General features: G+C 31.1%; 1 protein-coding gene across 1 annotated transcript; it reads right to left on the bottom strand.

The window, feature by feature from the left end:
* Positions 1–728: 728 nt before the first annotated feature.
* LOC134710376 (endoplasmic reticulum lectin 1-like) lies at positions 729–22,768 on the bottom strand. Its single transcript, XM_063570731.1, has 14 exons — positions 22,509–22,768; positions 19,843–19,929; positions 18,960–19,037; positions 18,626–18,703; positions 17,852–17,912; positions 14,826–14,890; positions 14,301–14,521; positions 11,746–11,860; positions 5,471–5,632; positions 4,902–4,961; positions 4,514–4,623; positions 3,628–3,705; positions 3,034–3,112; positions 729–2,379 (listed from the first exon to the last, which is right to left on the bottom strand). The coding sequence occupies exons 1-14, from the start codon at positions 22,656–22,658 to the stop codon at positions 2,305–2,307; spliced, it is 1,419 nt and encodes a 472-aa protein (XP_063426801.1). The 5' UTR covers positions 22,659–22,768; the 3' UTR covers positions 729–2,304.
* Between the last annotated feature and the right edge of the window lie 341 nt (positions 22,769–23,109).

Below are 23,109 nucleotides of genomic sequence, written 5' to 3' on the forward strand. Positions count from 1 at the left end.
TATAAGCCAAAAACTGCATTTTACCCCTATGTTCTATTTTTAGCGGTGGCGGCCATCTTGGTTGGTATGCCGGGTCACCGGACACAATTTTTAAACTAGATACACCAATGATGATTGTGACTAAGTTTGGTTAAATTTGGCTCAGTAGTTTCAGAGGAGAAGATTTTTGTAAAAGTTTACGGACAACGGACGCCAAGTGATGTGAAAAGCTCACTTGGCCCTTTGGGCCAGGTGAGCTAAAAAAAGCATGGTACATGCAGGCATTACAAAAGATAATAAATTTCATGAAAATTGTTCCTCATGTGATTACTGATAATTAATTACAGTTACCAAGGGTCAAATGATTTGAAAAATGATCAGAAATTAATAATCAGCTGGGTTTTTTTTATCATAACTTTCTTCAAAGCCATTAGCAATAAACAAAAAGTAAGGTGGCTAAAAATCACATGTGATAAACATTGAAGGTAGCTTTATAAATAGTGTAGACACTAGTCTATTGTTGAAGACCATATATTAACCGCTAGATGTCTGGTCTTTCTGTGTCATTGGTTTGCTGTCCCATTGTATACTCCCTTCTTCTTTGGCTTACGATATGGGTTTGACATTCTAGAATCTTGATGAAAAAGCATTTGCTAGCAAGATTTTCTATTTAAATAAATAGAACTCAATTTTTGTAGTAAAAAGCATTTTAATATTGATTGATTAGCATTTATATAAGCAATCAAAAATATATATATTAAATGAAAACAATACAGACGATAAATTAAAAATATACACATTACAATCAAGAATATGTAAATGTATGATATGATTTGGCCATTCACACTTAATACATTTCCCAAATACTTTCACACAATGCCTTTGTAATGTCTATTTTCTACACAGTATATCTTCCATAACAATGGTTTTAACATTACTAAAATAGTCAGCTTTACATAATTATGAGAAAATCGTTTCCTGATTCATGATTATATTAAATCGGCATAAATAATTCCATTTATTTACAGAATACAACACTTTTAAGAGGAAATGAACACACACTTACAAATGGTCACCTGTATTTTAATTTCACTAAAAGTATCAAAATCAATTTAGACTAAAATTACAAATAAAATTTCTCAATATCTTTAATTTTTTTAAACTTTTAATGACATTCAAATAACTGTTATTTGTAAGTTCAAATCTGGCTAAACAATAAATTATAACTATGGAAAGGTGATTGCCAATGTCTTGATAGGTCAATGTAACTTTCTTTTGATCAACAAATTGGAAGTTGTATTGCAAAAACTTATCCAAAAGTGTAAAAATTCTTGACAATCTATGGAAATACAATAACCAACTAAAATGTTCAATCTTCTACAGTACTAGGTAAATTTACAATTCGTCTAAGGGCTGTACCAGAAAATACTATGTCCCCCCAGGGAAGGCATTTTTTAAAATTCTATATGGGTGGTTGTATTTGAAATACCAAAATGCAAAGTGTGTGTTGTTAATTTATTTCTATTTCTGTGGGTGGTGGGTGCTAAAAACAGAATGTCATCCCTAGGGAAGAGAGTTTTTTTTTCTGGAACAGCTGGAATAAACCTCATTTAATTAATTTAATAATAAACAGACAAAACACCTCTAATCTACAATACATTTCAATATGTAACAAGTTTTTGCATAGATATACAAATACTGCTTCAAATAATTCTGCACCATTTTTATAAATACATGCAACTTCATGCAGTTCAGATAATATTAACAAAACTTTCCATCATATAAAGTTGTTTTTTCTAAATATGTCATCATAACCATATATATATATATATATCACAATGATAATAGTCCAAAAAAGGAATGTGGTGTATTGCTGGTAAATCATGACACAAAATCCAGACGGGCATTTGACAAATCCCAAAGCAAACAAAAATGTTTCTATTTCTGTTTTTTTTCTTACTAAAAAGTTATAAACAATAATCTTTAAATAAAATATTTAAACCTTTTTTAAAGATGTTCTAAAATTTAATTATTCAAATCAAAGAAATTGATTTGTAAACTTGCAAGCCATGTATAATAATTTGAGAAATATTTGAATGAGGAAATTCATTGTTCAATAGTCTACATGTTTAGCCAATATGAAAACATTATCCATGACTGCTTTTATTTACCGATGTTGTTTGCTAATTTTTGTCTCACAGACTTGCATGATTTCTTGCGGGAAAAAAGCACTTACAATCAGATCACAATCATATTCCCAATGTTTCCTAACCCATAAATAAAATATCACAGTTTTCATTGATTATAATCTTCTAGAGGAGAGTGTCATACTTTGTAATCTTTGATGATACCTTGAGTGTCGGCTCTGTCTAGTACATTACAAAGTAGTGGAGATTCAATCTGAAAATATAGGAAACATATTTGTTAAACAGATGATCATATTTAAGCTAAATACATGATTGCATTCCTGTAGAGGTAAAGCAAAAATGTGTCACTCTGAATTTATGGTTAAAACTGCATAATCTGTAAAATTATCCACAAAGCTTTGAGTTCTACAATTTTCGCTTCAACATTTAATCATATATTTTATGTCAGAGAAGTTCTTAAAAGTTTGCATTAAACACAGAATATTTAACTGCATTGTCTATCTTGAACTAATGACAGCTGTAGTTATACACCATGATGCAAAGTTAAGGTGGATATAGTTCTGCATAAAAGCCTCAGAAGCAATCGAACTGTATTAATAGTGAGATAGTATAAGAAGAATGCCAAACCCTCACTGCCACTATACCTTCCTCACACTTTTATTTTTGAAACAGTTCATTTTAATATTAATAATAGCAAAGTAATAACATAATGCGCATTTTAAAAATCTTATCTTCAGAAAGTTCTAAAATGATTATTCTTGCACAAGAAACAAGATTCATTTTTATACTGACATACTTTGTTCATTAAATAATAGTCTATAATTTTTACATGTATTTATAAATGGTTACATACAAATAGTTTCTTTCTCCTTAATTTATATACAGAAGTTCAATTAAGTTCACTTACCCCTAGTACATATTCACAAGATTTAGGTTCCATTAGATATATAGAGACAGAATGAGGTTGATTTTTCTTTTCTATACATCTGAAAAAAATATTCAAAGGTTGAGGCATTTTTTAAATAAACTTATTAATATTGTACAAAAAAATTGTATGATTTGGTTTCTTTTTAGTCCTTTGTATTCAAAAAATTTAAAAAGTAAACAAATTTCTATTAATTACTCCATAATAGATATTTGTCTGTCAGATATCAATTTTAAACTTTGAATTGCATCAAAAAGATTCACTATGGGGCTTCAATAGTTATCAAAGGTACCAGGATTATAATTTAGTACGCCAGACGCGCGGTTTGTCTACATAAGACTCATCAGTGATGCTCATATCAAAATATTTATAAAGGCAAACAATTACAAAGTTGAAGAGCATTGAAGATAGACTGCCAAAATAGAAAAAAGTCCAGATTTTGTCATACCTTTTAGTTATGTGTCTAACACACAAAGTTATGATAATGTGGGTAAAATATTTAATTGTGTATTCAATTATTTGGTAAGCATGTTGTAGCCTTTTTAACAAGAGTACATACAATATAAGGACACTTACTTTAATTTAACTTCCACAATTCTATTTTTCCCTGTAATATCACATGTATCACCACCAGTGTATAACAAAGATAGCTGTCTGAAAAAGAAACATTTATATATGAAACTAGATGTTAAATGTATAAAAACACTGTAAAAGGGAGAAACAAAACTGGAATAATTTTGAACTGGGTCTGGACCTCTGTTGCTCCAAGGGATTGATTGAGATAACATGTGTGTGCTGATGATTCCCAGAACAGGAAATTTTCAAACTATAGGCAAACAGGGAGTAGCTGCATGGCAGATTTTAAGTTGCTTACATGATGTTTCTCAGCATAATCAAAGTACATACCAAATACAAAATAATTACTTTTCATTTATAACTGAGATTGTTGATTCATGGAGAAAATCTACAATTAGTTAATACTTTTTTTTCAGAAAGGCTGCAAATAATGCCAAAATAATAAAAAACGTGATTTCCAATCATTGAAAATTGAAAAAATCTGAATTTACAGTATATTATCAATTAACGCTAAAACACCCTTTTTTAACATGTTGACGTATACACTATGCAACGAGTTGTTCAAACTTGAAGTCTTACTTATTACAATTAAGAGCATGACTAAAGACAGAAGGGTCTGTATTTGAAATGACAAGACAAAAGTTAAGAATGCTACTATTAAAAACATGTTTTACCACTGACCTCTTTTTTATCATTTTAATTATGATAAATTTAACAAGTGTAAAGAAATTATTAAAAAGTAGCCTTGAAATTTTAGCCTTGAAATTTTTCTTACTAGAACTTTTTGTAAATCATTTACCAAATCATTATATAGAATACGACCTAACTTATAAATGTATCAGCTTCTTCATTTATATAATTAACAATCCTTGACAAGTTATCTTACTTTCTTTGTCCTTTTGGTTTTGGCATTTTTGATGGATTTTTTGCAATCCACTCTAAGTGTTTGTCTTCATTCCAATATCCTAAGTTGATAACAATACGGCCGTCATTTCCCTGAAAATATCAACAAATTATGTTGTCAAACTTTGGCACTTGAATATTGAACTGATGATACCCCTGGTAACCAACAGTCCACAATAAACTAATTCATAGACCAAAAAACAAGAACCACGAAAATAAGTGCATACATACTTTTAAATCATGAAATATAATCCAGTTAGATATAAAACATTAAATCATATTAGGCAGATCTGTATTTTAACAGATAATACATTTCAAAAACTTGTAACATATTTACCATGTATGCTCATTTCAAAGAAAAAAATACTTACATCATGGAATTGACGAGCATGTTTATTAAAACAAAATTCATGTTTCCACCAGCCAGTGCCCTAAAAATAACAAATTAGAATTCATTTTCTTATCACCAACCCTTGGTGGTCACATAACAATGTCAGTGCAATATTAAATATATACAATCTTATAGGTTTGTGCTGTAAATATCAAGTCCTTAGTGTATTAGTAAACCAATATATACAATAGATAAGTAATTGTTCATCATTTGTGTAATGAAAAATAGTATCTGAACTCCAATCTGTGGTTATTTGAAAATTGTAATTTATTAATCAGCAGAAACCTAATGATAAAATAAAATTATGTATTTTTCTGTCACACATGATACCTATGGTTTAGTTTTTCTGTGAATATTGGAGCAGAGGACATCAAGAATCTTTTTATGTATTATTTAACTGTGTACATTTGTTGTAGTGAATGACAAGAATAAAGCAGTTTTATCGGTTTGTCTATAACAAATATTTAGGGTAGGGGTTAGCTAGTTGATTTTTTTAATTAATTTTTTTTTTTCTGGTAAATTTTTTGTGGTTGTTTTGTAAATACTCACTCCCTGAAAGCAGTAGTCCCCAGACAGAAACTCCCTGAGAACCTGTTTGTCTGTTGTGTCAGTTAATGTTGTATCAGGTTTTTGGGGTTGTTTCGGAGTTGATGGTGGTTTTGGTGGTTCTTCCTTCTTCATTTCTCTTTGTAGAATAAAATTACCTTGAACCTGTTAAAGCACATAATAAAGTTTTTAATAATAGTAAGAGTCAATGCAATATATCAAGCTCGAAATCGTCCCGAGTCTATAACATTCCCCAAAACAAAGGACCATAACTCAGCACAAAATCATCAGACCAGAACAAAATTTGAACTTGATCTGTAACTTGTCACTATCAAACTATATACAAATTTTCAAATCAATGTCTTCAAGCCTGAAGGAAAAAAAGTGTGGAAAACTGATAGGCCAAACTGATGAATGGACAGACAGAAAGAGTGCAAACCTAAAGTCCCCTTCAACTTTGTCAGTAGGGGACTAATAAGATATCTGCCATCAACAACAAATTTACAAATAACAAAAAAAACATAATTGTCAGGTAGAGTTATGAGTCTTTCAAGGATAGTTGTCTAGTGAGCTACCACTTTTGACTCATAATAGCTATCTTGTACAAAACATATTCAAATGACTTTAAAATTCAATATGAATGTAATATTTGCCACTGCATATCAAATAGCAATCAGTCCAGTCAAACTAAGATTTAACCTCAAACTAATTGCAACAGAAAATGTTTGTTCTAATCTATAACAGAATGCCCTTTATAAACACAGAAAAAAGTCCCATAAAATCTAACTTGAGGAAAACTCAATATCAGCATTTTTAATTTCCTATGGAAATTAAAATTAACATTGAAAGGGGAGATAACTCTTGCAAAAATGAGTCTTTTTTGGTTGTTGAAGTATGATACTTGGATGTGGTTATAAGATTGTATTTGACTGAATCATATAATCTTCTGCTCATGAAATGTACAAAACCGAAGTGTTATTGGTAGTTTTATTTTTTTCATGCATTTTTCATGAAAAAAATTGCAAATTTGAAGCTTTTTGACCATTTTGAAAAACTAATGTAAAAATTTGGTATTGTTTATATCTGTATTTTATAGTTATTCAGCAACTTACTTAACTAAAGAAACTTTAAACCACAAAAAGAAGAATACATGCTTATTTTTTTTTATTAAATTTCAGATTCTTTACCTTGACATGTTGAAAAATTCAACAAATGGTCAACTAATTATTTCCAAATCTAGATTAAAGCTTGATAAAAGATATGAACACACCTTTAGAGTTGTTTGTTATACTCTAAAGACTGCTAAAATTAAAGAACCCCACGTCCCCACATTGTAAATTAAATAAGTGTAAGAAAAAAAAATTGTAAGTGTAATTTCATGAAACTCTGTTGAGTAGTTTCAGAGGAGTTGAGATGACAAACTGTTGCAGTAGTACATTAAAGTAAATAAGTTCAAAGGGGCGTAACTCTTAGAAAAAATTGAATCACAATTTCCCGTCGATATGCACAACAACATAGTATGTCCTTATTATCTGAAAAGGTTTCGTGAAATTCTGTTGTGTGGTTTGAGAGGAGTTGTGATGACAAACTGTTGCAGTAGTTCATTAAAGTAAATAAGTTCAATCTGGCGTAACTGCTAGAAAAATCAAAGCGCGAAAGCGCTGTAAAGGCAGTTAATTACAGGTTGTGTGTATTTCTAGTCCAGTTATATCATTATCTTCCATAGAACAGAGGTGGTTTGTAGAATTTAAGATTTAGAGTTCTTTTGTACCTTAGTTCACCTATATCTATAGTCTACTGTTTACAGTATATTTTCTGTGCCTCGCCATGAAATGCATTTTTAGCCATGGCCTTGTCAGTTTGCTTTAAATTTATGAGTTTGACTGTCCCTTTGGTGTCTTTCGTCCCTCTTCTTTAGACATATAAGAACTTTTCCTTTTCAATAAATAGACTATTTTTAATTATTGATTGTATACGCATATTCTATGACTCCCATAAAAAAATAGTTCACAAAGATTGACTAGACTCTGTACTGTGTGTATAGCAAGAACATCAAGTATTAGTAACATAATGGTAAATGTACATAGTAACATGTCAACTTTTTTGATGACCATACCTGCCAACTGTCAGTATTTGCAGAGTATTTCCCCCATCGAGCTCGAGGCTCCCAAATGGAAATTTTGTAAGAGCAATTTTGTCGACTATTTAAAGAAAACAATTAATTCAACAATGGCTATAAGCTTGTTAATGCAAGAAGAAGCCAAAAACCACATTAGAATATATTTGAAGGGAATCCATGACAATCGCCCCATTAGCAAATAGCCCCACTTTTTCACTAACTTGGAAAAAGATGTTATCCCATTGAATATAAGTTCAATTCCTTATATTGCATTATGATACAATTAACAGGTTTCTTTTCAATTGTTATGCAAATAACTAAGCTTCAAAACTTACATTTATTCTTCAGTATATATCAATAATAGTAATTAAATTAATTTTCGGTTTGTTTGTATTCTGTGTAGATTAGTTTTCATTAAAGTGGTGCGAGTTTTTATTTTTAATTATATATATATATATATTAATCTAAAAATTACCGTTTTTTTATAAGTAGGGCGAGTTGGCAGGAGTAATATTAAACAGGGTTCTCGCTAAGGCGAGTCCATGAGTCCTGGACTCAACAAAATCTGTCTGGACTCACCATTTTCAAAACTGGCGAGTCCACAAATACATGAATATTGAAATATTTTGTATAAACTGAACACAGTTACCATGACTCACCGTGGCCAAAAATGACCGAATAAACTGAACACAGTTACCATGACTCACCGTGGCCAAAAATGACCAGTCCCTGGACTCGCCTTCAAAAATCCTTAGCGAGAACCCTGATTTAAAATGATTTAACCAATTTCACATGTGGGGCGAGTTGGCAGGAGTAATATTAAACATGATTTAACCAATTTCACATGTGGGGTGATTTGATAAATCAGTTTGTGGTGTTTTTTTAAAAAGTGGGCCGATTAGCCAGTGGGGCGACTTGTCCTGCTTCCATTTGAAGGCCCCCTTGAAGGTTTTGTATGACTATATGAACCATCTTTCACGTAAAACCCCCATGTGCATTTTGAAAAGTTGGCAGATATGTTTCTAACTCCAGGCAAAATCTACCGGTATGAATGAAAAAGAAGTTTTCAATTAAGGCTCTGTGGCCATATAACAGCTGTCTCATTAGCATTTTAACCACTTCCCATATTTGCAATTAAAACAATAGAAGAAAATTATTCAACGCAAAAACAAAACTTACTTGTAAATATGAAATTCTCTTTACGGTATGAGTTTTTCTCCTTGTTTGAGATTGTACAGTAGTACCTGTAACTGCATATACCTATTTCTTATTCACTTTTGCTTGATAAACTCACTAAATATCATATACATTGTACCACATCTCCTCATTTTTATATGCATTCCAATAACATGAACAATTGTAATTCAATTCTATATACCAAAGCAAAATGAACTGCACCACTTTCATTCTCTAGTATGCATCTTTTGGCAAAATACAAGACTTTGTTCTTAGATGACACAATTAATATAATATATATTTATTGATAAAAAAATAAAATTTAGTATACAACTCTTTAACGGTATAAGAAAAAGCACAGCTGTGTCATAAATTGTGAAATCTGTGCTGAAAACATAGACATTGATGGTATTTGAGTAATTCCATATGTGAAGCTCAACATTAGCTCGTCAGTTGGTGGTGGACAGTTATAGTTCCTTTCTGCAGGCTAGGATGAATGACTTTTCAGGAAAACCAATTTCACAAATCAAAACTTTCCTCTAGCATGTCTAGATTTCTCCTACAATATTCATCCAGTTTAGTTCTTTTGTTTTAATTGGACACCGTCCTGATTTTTAATTTTGCAAACCATTCAGTCTCTTGCTTGCAAATGGTGCATGAAAATAGGATGGGTATGGCAGTAGACAAGTCTCTTTAAAGTGGGTTTGTGCCCTGAAAAAAAGTTTTATAACTTAAGTTTAATTGAAACTTGTGCAACACATATACCTAAATAACTATATTACATAGAAGAGAGCATCATTCGTGTCAATGTTTTGTTCCTGTTTACATTGTCATTGATATTTTTTCAGAAAGCCTGAGGCATAGCTCATGAATTCCTGTCATTAGACATTACATCCTAAATTAACATAATTACTGCTAGAATGATTATCAGTATGATATACGTACACTATCATTGTACAGCCCAAGTCTTCAGTATATATATAGTTGCATTCATTCACTTCTGTGTTCAGTCGTTCAAAAATTTCTAAACATCAACAAATGAACTTTAATAATAACAACAAGAAAACACTAGAAAAGATACGTACATACAACCCGTGTTTAAGTGTATTTGAAAGAGAAATAAATCTGGTTAAACGATGTAAAAAGGAGAAATATATCTGGTTAAACGATGTATAAAGGAGGAAAAATTGTAGATATTGCATTACGATGCGTTCTACCTAATAGCACGTGGATATGTTTACATATTTAGACTTGACCCAGTATGTCACCGCCGTCGTTTAAACACTTGACTACAGTCGTGTATAAGCTAGACAATAAAAAGCTTAAGCCTGTACTATTTGTGTGAAGTAAATGTGTTTGTTCTGTACATTTATATTGTTTTACCTGATAGCAAGAACGTATATCTATCCGTTTCCATCTCAATTCACTTTGTCAAATTCTTCGAGCTTCTTCAAAACATACGTATTACTGCGCCGGAAGTGAAAAAAATATGAGAAATCCTCGTAAAATAATGCTATTTTCAATTTTGTGGAATCCATTTTGTTATATTAATTATACAAAGATAAAAAAGTTACGATTAATTATGAATTTGCATATCATTAAACGGAACGTTAATGGACTATTTTTTAAGTCGGTCATTTTGGCGGTAAATCATGTACACATACACACGTAGATTGGCTGGTACCCGATTGTAATGTTACACATCAAATATATCAAATAGCTAATACCCGGAACGTAGTACCGGGAACCAGGATAATACGTAGATAACATACATAACTAATACCGAAATTGAAAACGCTTTACGGTTTCTCGTTCATAAACCGAATTCCGCTTTGAATTATAGAAGATGCAATATTAATCATGTTCAGTCGACTTTTCATTGTTATATCAACGTCTGAACTAATTAAAGAATCTTTAGATGTCAGATAACACTTGAAATTGACCCGACCTCTTTCCACACGGAATATACAAATAATGATAGTTTGTAGTCAGGTTGACTGCTTATAATGCAAAATACACACTTATAACAAGTTCTATAAAACGAACAATACACACTGATCGTTTTTTTAGTCCCCAATGTAAATGAAAGAAACAAAAACCATATCATACCATAAAAAGAAGAGGAGAAATTCGAACATTTCCGGATCTATTTCTGGCCAAAAGACCCCCAGCATGGATTGCGTATGAAAAGATGAACCTCATGACTTAAAAGTCAGGCCTTAAAGCACTGCCTTTAAAAATTGAATCGCAATTTCCCATCGATATGCACAACTACATAGTATGTCCTTATCATCTGAAAAGGTTTCGTGAAATTCTGTTGTGTGGTTTGAGAGGAGTTGCGATGACAAACTGTTGCAGTAGTTCATTAAAGTTAATAAGTTCAAAGGGGCGTAACTCCTAGAAAAAAAATTGAATCACAATTTCCCCTTGATATGCACAACTACATAGTATGTCCTTATTATCTGAAAAGGTTTCGTGAAATTCTGTTGTGTGGTTTGAGAGGAGTTGCGATGACAAGAAACAGGACTGATGGACGGACAGGTTAAAAACATTATACCCTCCGCAACCCGTTGCGTGGGGTATAAAAAGCAAGAATCAGGACATTCTGATAAATACAAGTGGTAAATTTATATTTTTGTATCGATTTTAATGATATTTCTGCCTTTTTTTGCAAGAGTTATCTCCCTTTGCAATGCAAATTTTCAAAGGAATATCAATTGGTGATTTTTTTAGTTTTCCTCAAGTTAGATTTTATGAGACTTTTTTCTGTGTATATTTGGGGTACAATGCAAAAGATTAAATCTTAAAAATCTTCTGTTGCAATTACTTTCGGGTTAGAGTCAAATTTATGGTAGATTACGAAAGAGTATAATTATATTAAATCAAAAACTAATTTCACAAAATTGTTTTTCTCACACACCTAATACCCAAAATTTAAATTTGATTTATTGCCTATGCCATTGTGATTGAAATATCTACAAACCTGATGATCATACTGTGGTACTGGCTGTTTTTCCCAATCTGTCAGGGTCTCTGGTTTAGTGGGTGAACCATCCATAGCAAGACAGGATATTGTAGAAACTGGTGGGGTCTTTGGCCTGAAATGTATAAATTCATTTTATACTCACAGTGAGTCATAAAAGATGATATATCTTTACTCAATGTGTTGTCAATCAGTTTGTATTTTTTCTTCAAAATTCATATAACGAAGACTACATATGAGGCTGTTTATCATCTTTGCCCAACTAACATCAAATGTGAACCAGGGCGCAGCTTTATACGACCGCAGAGGTTGAACCCTGAACGGTTGGGGCAAGTATGGACACAACATTCAAGCTGGATTCAGCTCTAAATTTGGATTGTGATTAAATAGTTGACACAGCATAGGTTTCTGACACAAAATGAATGTGGTCTAATGAACTTAAAATTTGTGTTTTGCCTTTGAGCAATTCACTATGCTGTTGAATATTAATCCTCTCAAAAAAATGTTTGAAGAAATTTTCTTTTTATTTATGAAATTTCAAATGAGAAAAATTGAACCCCCCCCCCTCCCATTTTTTTTTCACATCCCCCTATCCTTTATTCCAAAAGTGATCTCAATTCAAATTTCTAACGAAGTTTGCAACAATAACTACTCATTTAAATACATCATAAAATATTAAAATGTAAAAAAGTGCTTGTTATCACTGAATGGTAAAGATTGTTTTAATTTATCAGTTGGTAGTAAAAGTGAATATACATTGTATATTGTATAAAACAATGATTTAAGTTGATTCAACTACCTATTCTGGACAAAGAAAGATAACTCCAATTGAAATTATTGCTATTGCACAATATTGTGCAATTAGATATTTCTTGCTATTGCACAATACTGTGCAATTGAAAATACTTGCTATTGCACAATACTGTGCAATTGAAGATTTCTTGCTATTGCGCAATACTGTGTAATTGAAAATTTCTTGCTATTGCACAATACTGTGCAATTGAAGATTTCTTGTTATTTCTGAGTACTGTGCAATTGAATATTTCTTGCTATTGCACAATACTTGGTATAATAATTTTAGATCCTGATTTGGACCAACTTGAAAACTGGGCCCATAAACAAAAATCTAAGTACATGTTTGGATTCAGCATATCAAAGAACCCCAATAATTATTTTTTTATTAAAATCAAACTAAGTTTAATTTTGGACCCTTTTGACTTTAATGTCGACCAATTTGAAAACAGGACCTAAAATTAAGAACTACATACACAGTTAGATTTGGCATATTAAAGAACTCCATTTATTCAATTTTTGATGAAATCAAACAAAGTTTGATTTTGGACCCCAATTTGGACCAACTTGAAAACTAGGTCAATAATCAAAAATCTAAGTACATTTTTGGATTCAGCATATCAAAGAACCCCAAGGATTCAATTTTTGTCAAAATCAAACTAAGTTTAATTTTGGACCATTTGGACCTTAATGAAGACCAATTTGAAAACGGGACCAAAAATATAAAATCTACATACGCAGTTAGATTCGGCATATCAAAGAACCCCAATTATTTAATTTTCGATGAAATCAAACAAAAGTTTTATTATGGACCCTTTGGGCCCCTTATTCCTAAACTGTTAAGAACCAAAACTCCCAAAATCAATACCAACCTTCCTTTTATGGTCATAAACCTTGTATTTAAATTTAATAGATTTCTAATTACTTTATAAAGTAATGGTGTAAAAACCAAGAAAAATACTTATTTGGCCCCCTTTTTGGCCCCTAATTCATAAATTGTTAGGACCAAAACTCCCAAAATCAATACCAACCTTCCTTTTGTGGTCATAAACCTTGTGTTTAAATTTCATAGATTTCTATTTACTTATACTAAAGTTATGGTGCAAAAACCAAGAAAATGCTTAATTGGAACCCTTGTTGGCCCCTAATTCCTAAACTGTTAGAACCAAAACTCCCAAAATCAATCCCAACCTTTCTTTTGTGGTCATAAACCTTGTGTCAAAATTTCATAGATTTCTACTGTGTGAAAAACAAGAAAATGCTTATTTGGGCCCTTTTTGGCCCCTAATTCCTAAAATGTTGGGGTAAAAACTCCCAAAATCAATACCAACCTGCCTTTTGTGGTCATAAACCTTGTTTTAAAATTTCATAGATTTCTATTTATGTTTACTTAAGTTAGAGTGCGAAAACTAAAAGTATTCGGACGACGACGATGACGCAGACGACAAGGCAACGTGATAGCAATATACAACGAAATTTTTTTCAAATTTTGCGGTCGTATAAAAATAAGGTACTTTTAGACGATTAGACACACTCCATTTTTTGTAATATTTGGTCTTGATTTTCTATATTTTCAATAGAGGTTTTGTTTTTTATGAAGTCCATGTGGTATGTTTTGATATATTAGTTTTTGGTCATCTTACTGCCTTTTGTTTCATTTATCTGCAGGGCTTTTAATTGACATTTGGAGTTGGTTGAAAACATTTTTTTTAAATAAAAATGTTGTTGGAAATCTTAGAAATAAACTGTAAATTAATAGTTACTTGAAATCTGGATGAGAGCACAGTACACTTGTTAGAACAATCACTTCATATTCACATGATGATGTTTCTTTCAGCTCATATATTTCTCCTCTTCCCTCAGGTTGACATACATATAAGATTTTTGCTTTTCTTGGTTGATTTGTTAATTCACATACAGTTCCATCTGTCATGTTGCTTTCAAAGTAAGGTAAGTCTATAAGGTCAATTCTTCTAGTTTTAACCTAAAACAGAAAGATCAACATTCCAATTACAAGTTACTGGAAAAATTAACTTAACAAATCTAAACCTCTGATAATGCACACCACTTTAAGAATTTACTTTGGGTTAATTCAAATTTGTAGGAACCAATTTTTGCGAATAAGAAAAAAATCTCATCTTGTGGATTCTTTATTTATGGTTTTATCAAACTCTACATAAAAGCTGATTTGAAAATTGAATTTTTTTAAGATGTTTAAAATGTATTATACAGCCCTAGGAGCATCATTTGCATTATAATCAGATATTTTTCATGAGTTTTATAAAGACCTTCAGCTTTTTGTCCTCTGCTCTGGATTCTGCTTCTGTCGTGTCTTTATCAGTCATCAACACGTCTGAAATATACGTTAATCTAAATGTTTAACAACTGTAATACCAAGTTACAAAAGTTTAAAAACCATTTTGATGTTTTCCTGAGGAAATTATCCTGTAAAATAGTGTATCATTCAAGAATTACCAGGAAAAGATGATGAGGTAGAATTTACATCATTTATATGTTGTATATTTACCAATGATTGACAGAAATTATACAAACTACTTATTATCAAATTACATGTATAGCAAAAAAGGGCTTTTCCCAATTTAATTAATGTTTTACTCTACAGTTGGCAATAAAAGTTTCAATAGTTTTGAGTTATAAGAGTTTAACATTGCATACAAATGTTTTTCTTTAAATTTTGATTGACTGCAATATGTATGTGAAAAAGTAATCTTTTTATTTGGCAATCGCCAATGGCAGTCGGCAGGGTTAAAGAACATCAGTTGTTCGACCTGTTAGTCACATGCGTTTTGTTTAAATATACTTTTTTCACTTTTTAGGTCTTTTCGAAAAATGTTGTTAGGGCTGTATTTAGACCCTTCTACAACGAAATTTGTTTTACATGCACACAATTGTGGTTTTTATCAAACGCAATCATAGGTTTGAACCTAGTTTTCAATTTAGACTCGTATATATATAACTGCGCTTGTTACAGTGCAGGCGATTTGGTCCCACAATATCTCAGTAGCATAAGTTAGAATCCTGGCGAGGGAAGAACAAATAAAGGGCTGCACTTTAGCGCATGATACGCCCGTTGCTCTTTTAACATTTTTAAAAATGGAAAGGGAGCTTATGTCAATAAATATAAACAATTTATCAAAGTTGCATAAAATTTTGTGAAAGTGTTAGATATTGTCCCAAAATTGGAAAGTCCCCCCTTTTTAAGCATAAAAATTCACAACACGGAAATGTAAAATCTGAAATTTATAAAAATTGAAAGGGAGCTTAGGCCACAGTTTTTTAATTTGTTGGTTTACGGATTTTCTCCATGAAAAAGTCTGGTTGGTCAGTCGGGACAAAAAGAAAGAAAATCAAGACAGAAAAATCTCGAGAGATTATGCAAAATAAATATATATTTCTAATAATATGTTTGTGATGCTATTTTGTCATCATCTCTTAAATTTTAGTTGAAGTATTATTGCTCAGCTGTCATAAACATCGCACGACATAATCCTCTAGTTTTTTCCCGTAAAAAAGGGGGGGTGCACGAACAAAGACGAAATTAAATCATCATTTCACAAACAAGAAAACAGATTCGCGTAGCTCTTAATCAATTCAAGAAAACTGAGTGAATAATGATCTTCAAGCAGGAAAACTGATAAAAGAAAAAAATGTAAAAATGATGTACGAAAAAAAGTTCAAACAGACGTGTCAAAAGCGTAATGGACTCGTCCACTGGAAAAATGAGAATATCGGATTAATCTGTTGTCATGCATTACCTTTTTTTTTATCCAAATGGATGATATTTTTTTTATTATCTATAACACTAGAAAATTTCAAATGATTTGTTAATATTCAGTACTTTAACTTGATGTCTTGAACTTCCACCTGTCCACATTTGGACAAGTATATTTCTATGAAATGATGCATCTTACAGACTGATGACAAATAAGAGAAACGAACTTGTTGTGTAATTGGTTTTAAACACAGCTTTCGTTCCGCAAAATTATTTGCCCAAACTACATTTCAAGGTCAGTTATAATTGATTTGTCTATTTTAAGAAACATAAACTGGAAGTTGTATTTTTTTCACAACAGAAAGTATTATCATTTCTTTTGGCGATTAATGTATTTCATTTCATTAAAAAAAAGAATATTTTCATTATTTTTCAGGGATAATGCATTTGTTAGGGTCGACATGAATAAAAAAGCATGAAAAGTCAATTTTATTTTTATTCTGGAAATCGGCAAAATCGGGTCGGCAGATCCGTAAACCAACAAAATAAAAAATCCTGGCCTTACATCAATAGATATAAACAATTCACCAAAGTTTCATGGACATTGGTGAAAGCCTTTTCGAGTTATTGTCCGAAGTGTTAAAAATCACCCCTTTTTTATGAATAAAGCCCCATAAATCCAAAACTTAAAATCTGAAATTTATAAAAATTGAAAGGGAGCTTACATCAATAGATATAAACAATTCACCAAAGTTTCATGGACATTAGTGAAAGCCTTTTTGAGTTATTGTCCGAAGTGTTGAAAATCCCCCCTTTTTTATGAATTAAGCCCCATAAATCCAAAACTTAAAATCTGAAATTAAAAAAAAACGAAAGGGAGCTCACATCAATAGATATATACATGTTTCATGGAAATTGGTGAAAGTGTTTTTGAGTTATTGTCCGAAGTGTTGATGACGGACGGATGGACGGTACGACAGACGGATGGACGGACGGACAACGGTATACCATAATACGTCCTGTCTAAAAACTTACAGATCTAACATTGTTGGGTTGATGTTTAGACGAGATGTATATACAGAATGTACACAGCCATGTATCACCACAACTGCTGGTGTTCCGATGGATAAATCTGTTGTAGAGTTGTCACTGGTTCAGACTTACTTATTAATATAATTATTTCTGTGATTGTATCTTACATTAATTTGTAGGATTCTTTACTATAGATTATTTAGCTGATTTGTAAAAATAACATCTTCATGCATTATATATCATGTACTGTAGTACGACACTAGATTAAAATTGATGTGGAAAGGTAACACCAGGCCACCAAAAGCTTCATTTTGCAGCACAGGTGGTTAAGTGGTCTAGCGCGCCGGTAACAGTGCAGGCGATTTGGTGACACAATATCTCAGTAGCATGAGTTCTAATCACAGCGAGGGGAGGAACAAAAAATTTGCAAAAGCAAATTTACAGATTTAACATTGTTGGGTTGATGTTTAGACGAGTTATATATAGGCATAAATAATCAAAATTAAACTGATGTCCATATTTGTAATATATATTGTAGCTAGATCTTACCTTTCTTGTCATCTACAGGTTGATAATAACCCAGGTAATATTCCAATACCTGTGGCTTTTTCTGAAAAAATAAAATACAAATTGGTTTAAATTGATTAAATATCCCTTACTTATCATATACTTAGAGAAAATAATGGTATAATTGATCCCCATGATAAAAATAATTTGTTCATATATTTATTCATAAAGTTTGAAGAATTCCCTTAGCCGTGTGATATGAATTTTGTTATCAACTGCTTCATGTTATTATCACATGACATTTCGTGTCGGCAAATTCTGAAAAAAAACAAACTAGGATGAATATAAAAATGTAAGGAAACAGGAAAATATATTATTAAAACTAAATGCAAAACAAATTTTACTATAAATGCAGTTCCAAAGATTTAAAATATTGTTGTCAGTATATCTTCTGATGAACTATATGATAAAAAGAACATAAAATGTCATTTTTTATATCAAACCCCTTATCATATCCGAAATTAAGATAGCAATCTTCTCATGTAAAACGTAAATTATATTCAAAGTCAAAGAACATTGATATTAGGCAAATGGCCAAATATTTTCCATGGAAATAAAATGTGTCAATACTTATACAACTGTATATCAAATATTGGTTTATTATAATAAATTTCACTTAAACTGACATAATCACTAAAAAACAATAAAACTAAGTTGTAATTTAAAAATAATAAAGAATGAATGAGGGGTCAAATAATTTTCAGGGAAATAAGATTTTTAATGTATCACCAATCCTTAAATTTAAGTATTACTTACTAAACTTAACTCTTTATTTTCATGGTACTGTCTTAGATGTTTCCCGTGACACAGTTCATAGGTCCAGTAACTCTCAATCTGAAACAGAATGCTACAACTTAAAATCCTAGTGTAAAATTCAAACATGACCTAATTAATTGAGTTGAGCATTCATATTATTTATTGTATTAATCAGTGCCAACATTTTGAAAAGCATTTGTTAACATTCTAAGAGCAAAATATTCAAAAGGGTACTAAAAAGAAAATATAAACTTCCAATGAGAGAAATAGAGTTTATGGTATCTAGCAAAATATTTTCCTATTATCCAACAGTAAATGTAGACTTGTTACCTACCCTGTAGGAGCAGCTACTCTGCTGGAACATTGTCTGAATTAGTTCAAATCCTGATAAACCTCCATACACTTTCTTGGACTAAATATATGAAAGAAAAAAAAGCATAACATAACAATTCAAAGATACAAGTATTTAAAATAAAATATGAAAGCCATTGAATGATAAAAATTTAGCATTTGCAACTGATATGGAAAATGATCACTGATATAACTATAATGCACATAAAAAATATTGGAAAGAGCCATGTAATCAAAGCAAACAAAAAAACATTAGTCAACACTTTTTAGCCAAGTACATTATGTATTTATTATCTATCAATAGCACATGGGTTTGTTGTAAGATATTATTTTAACATTACAATAAGTCACCTAAACAAAAGTTCAGAGTTTAAAGTTTCTATATAAAATTGTATATGATAGCACAGTAAAACTTTTCATTAAAAACACATTTTTATATTTTGACCATTAGAAGCTCAGTCTCAGTGTAGTAAAATTTCCCCAACCCTTCCACCCATGTGAAATTTTTTGTATCAATTTTTAATTCTTGTAAATGCATTTCACTTTTTTCTGCAGATCTTGAAAAAGAACATTATGTAAATATTTTTTATGATATGAACACATTCTATTTCTATGTTTTTGTTGGCAAATGTTTGTAAGACATGTATGCTGTAGTGACTTAGTGAGTTTGCATTTAGTGATTGGTGACAGCTTCTTTTTTTTATGAATAAAACTTTGCTATACTTGTCTACATGTAGGTGAACTCTTTCCCATAGATATGTGTTTTAGTTTCTGTTCATACATTTAAATACTTTTTTTGCGTTTGAGGCCAGGAATATGAAAATAAAATAGATTTTTAATACAAATGTATATAAATGTATATTTACCTCGTCATCTTTCCCTGTTAATTCTGGAAGGATGCACATGTATTTTTCATGATTAACTGTCATCATTTCTACAACACCTTTATCTTTCTGAAATAATAAAGTAAATGCTTATCTGTTTTTTATTTCAAAATACAATGTTCATATCAAACATGTCAAAAGCATCTAATTTCTATAGTTCATATTTTAATTGAAATTTAGAAATTTGTTAAATTCAAAAGCAATGTCTGGTGATACATGTATGTGTGTGTTCTACCAAATCAAGTTATCAAGACCATGTGGTTTTGTTTTTCACTATTGTCTTAACTTCTGCATCTATTTTAAGGAGTCTGAATTAGACAAGTGCTGGTTGTTGATGTGGTCTGTTGCATATTTAAAATAAATCTTTTAATACTAAAAAGGAAAAGTGTCCATTGAAGAGCTGCCTTAATTCATCAAAGGGACAGAATTCTCTTTAGGTCAATTTGTATTTTTTTTTAAATGAAATATATATTTTTTGGATTTAAAGATGATTAATTATTCAATTATTTTAACTTACTATTAATTGATATTTACAAAGCAATTTTGTTATTGTTATATGCTGGTGTAAAATAAAATATCAATACATAGGCTAGTTAGAGTAAAAACAATGAAGATTTTAAATTAAAATAGAATAAAAAGATAGTTTGTTTACAGCTTGTGTCTTCAACTCTTGTGACAAGTTTGAAAGTACAGGAACAATTGACTTTTATAGTCTTTCATCCTCATGTGCATGAAAATAATATTTTTTCATTTCGTCAAATTTTAAATGATTCACTAAGGAAAACCTGGTTACATAGATATAGGAAGATGTGGTGTGAGTGCCAATGAGACAACTCTCCATCCAAATAACAATTTAAAAAGTAAACCATTATAGGTTAAAGTACGGCCTTCAACACGGAGCCTTGGCTCACACCGAACAACAAGCTATAAAGGGCCCCAAAATTACTAGTGTAAAACCATTCAAACGGGAAAACCAACGGTCTAATCTATATAAACAAAACGAGAAATGTATGTATACACGTATGTTTTAAGAATTTATTAATTGTGACTGTTTATTTAACGCATCATGTAAATATAACGGAATTTGATGAGACTGTTATTAAAGAGAGAGGGTTAGCGCTATAGAACCAGGTTTAATCCACCATTTTCTACATTTAAAAATGCCTGTACCAAGTCAGGAATATGACAGTTCTTGTCTATTCGTTTTTGATGCGTTTTGTTATTTGATTTTGCCATGTGATTATGGACTTTCCGTATTGACTTTCCTCTGAGTTCAGTATTTTTGTGATTTTACTTTTCACTTAATTTTAAAAAGTTCTTAATTTGTTAATTTCTTACAGCAGTTCACTAACTGAAGTATGATTAAAAACTTATTCGATACAAAAACATTTATAAACATGCAAACATGAAAGGAATCAAAAAAGAATGGGAGCTAACACGATTTAGAAAATTGTGAACAGATTTCTGTTTCAGATGTTCATACCTGTCAACCTCTGAAAATGAAAAGTCAGGTCATGACCTGCATTGAAAAAAAAAATCTCAGGTCATAACGCGTACGACATTTTGCGGGCTCAATAGAAGAACAAAAATATGTTTACATATAATTTATATAGTCAATATGTATATGAAACAGTTAGAACATGTATACAAGTTTATTTCAGACTATTGTTATATTCCATAGGCATAGTAGCAGACTTGGCATTCTTTAAAAGAACTGCACTTGGTTTCAGTTCATAGCAATGCAAATGTGTATTCATTTTACAAGAAAAAAGAGCACACAGTGTATCCTTATTAAGATCAGCCCTAAACTTTGTAGCTATTTTCTTTACTAAAGAAAATGCCCTCTCACTGTCTGAATTGCTGTTTGGCAAAACCAGTAATGTTTTAGCAATTTTTGACAAAACAAAAAATCTTGGCTTGTTAAGAAAAATGTCATGCAACTTGGACATTTCTCCCCAAAATGTACCAATGTCAGTTTCAGGGGAAGTGCAAAGTGGAAGTTCATCTAATGGGGTCAACGCTTGTGAAAATATCGTTACGTAGCTCAGGTAAACAGTCCTACATTTTGACTTTTGGTTACATTGAAAAAGACCGATAAAACCGAAGGTCGTATTACTTCTAAATACCGGAAACAATTCCGGTCAGAAATCCGGGTGAAACGGGTAATGTTAGAAATTCCCGGGACCCGCCGGGTAAAGAAAAACTCCCGGGTGAGAGGTGAAAATAACGGGTGTCACCCGCAAAAAACGGGTGAGTTGACAGGTATGGATGTTGGCAACAACAGCATCAAAATAAAATCATAATTACTGGTGATTGAAACATAAATTACCCAGATATTGAAAGATTTAACACTAAAGATGTTTATTAAAGCTGGATCTAAATAGTACTACATAAACAATGATAGTAATGCACTTTAAACTGTTAAAACGGTCAAGGGTCAAACACACATTTTGTTACATGTACAGATATTTTCAAATTGGTTAAAATTTTACCTAAATCATCAAAATAACCACATCGTGAATTGTCAGTGGCCTTAATTAACTATGGATATTGTCATTTTTTAGAGAAAAAAATAACAAAAAATTATATTATTAATAAAGACACCCCCATTAACCTACCCCTCCCCCTCATAAACAGATAAACCATACCATTTCTTCTAAACTGAAAGTTGACTTATCAACCCATTCAATTTTATGCAATTCATTATCCATGAATGGATCGAAACCAGAGCTTCCAATCACAACTAAAGTGAAGATCCATATGTAACTACAGGACTTTTTAATGGTTGTCATATTCATTTTTTATTTGAAGTTAAAAATGAGATGCAGCATAATATATGAAGCTGACGTGTAGAAATCTGTGAACTGAGCGCGGCCATATGTTAGTCCCGCATTTGTTTATGTAGTTTATCGTGTCGGTTATTGGGTAAAATTTTCACAACAGAAAATATATTTACCAGATATTTGTTTTTAAAATATTTTGACGATTTAAAGATTTAATAAATTGCATTTGTATATCATCATTGTATAAAGATTCTTATAAGAAAGTTCTTATTATTTTACACGTTACATTAATTTACCGCATTCCGGTCACTTGGTAAACATGGTATCAGGTCCGTTCGCGCCCAATATACTTTCGCACCCTACACGTTCGCACCTCGCACGTTCGCACCCAAGGTTCGTTCGCACTCTACACGTTCGCGCCCAATTTTAATTCAAATTCCAGATGAATAATATGAAAATCATGATT

Source organism: Mytilus trossulus, chromosome 3 (genome assembly GCF_036588685.1).
Source record: "Mytilus trossulus isolate FHL-02 chromosome 3, PNRI_Mtr1.1.1.hap1, whole genome shotgun sequence".
Taxonomy (NCBI): Eukaryota; Metazoa; Mollusca; class Bivalvia; order Mytilida; family Mytilidae; genus Mytilus; species Mytilus trossulus.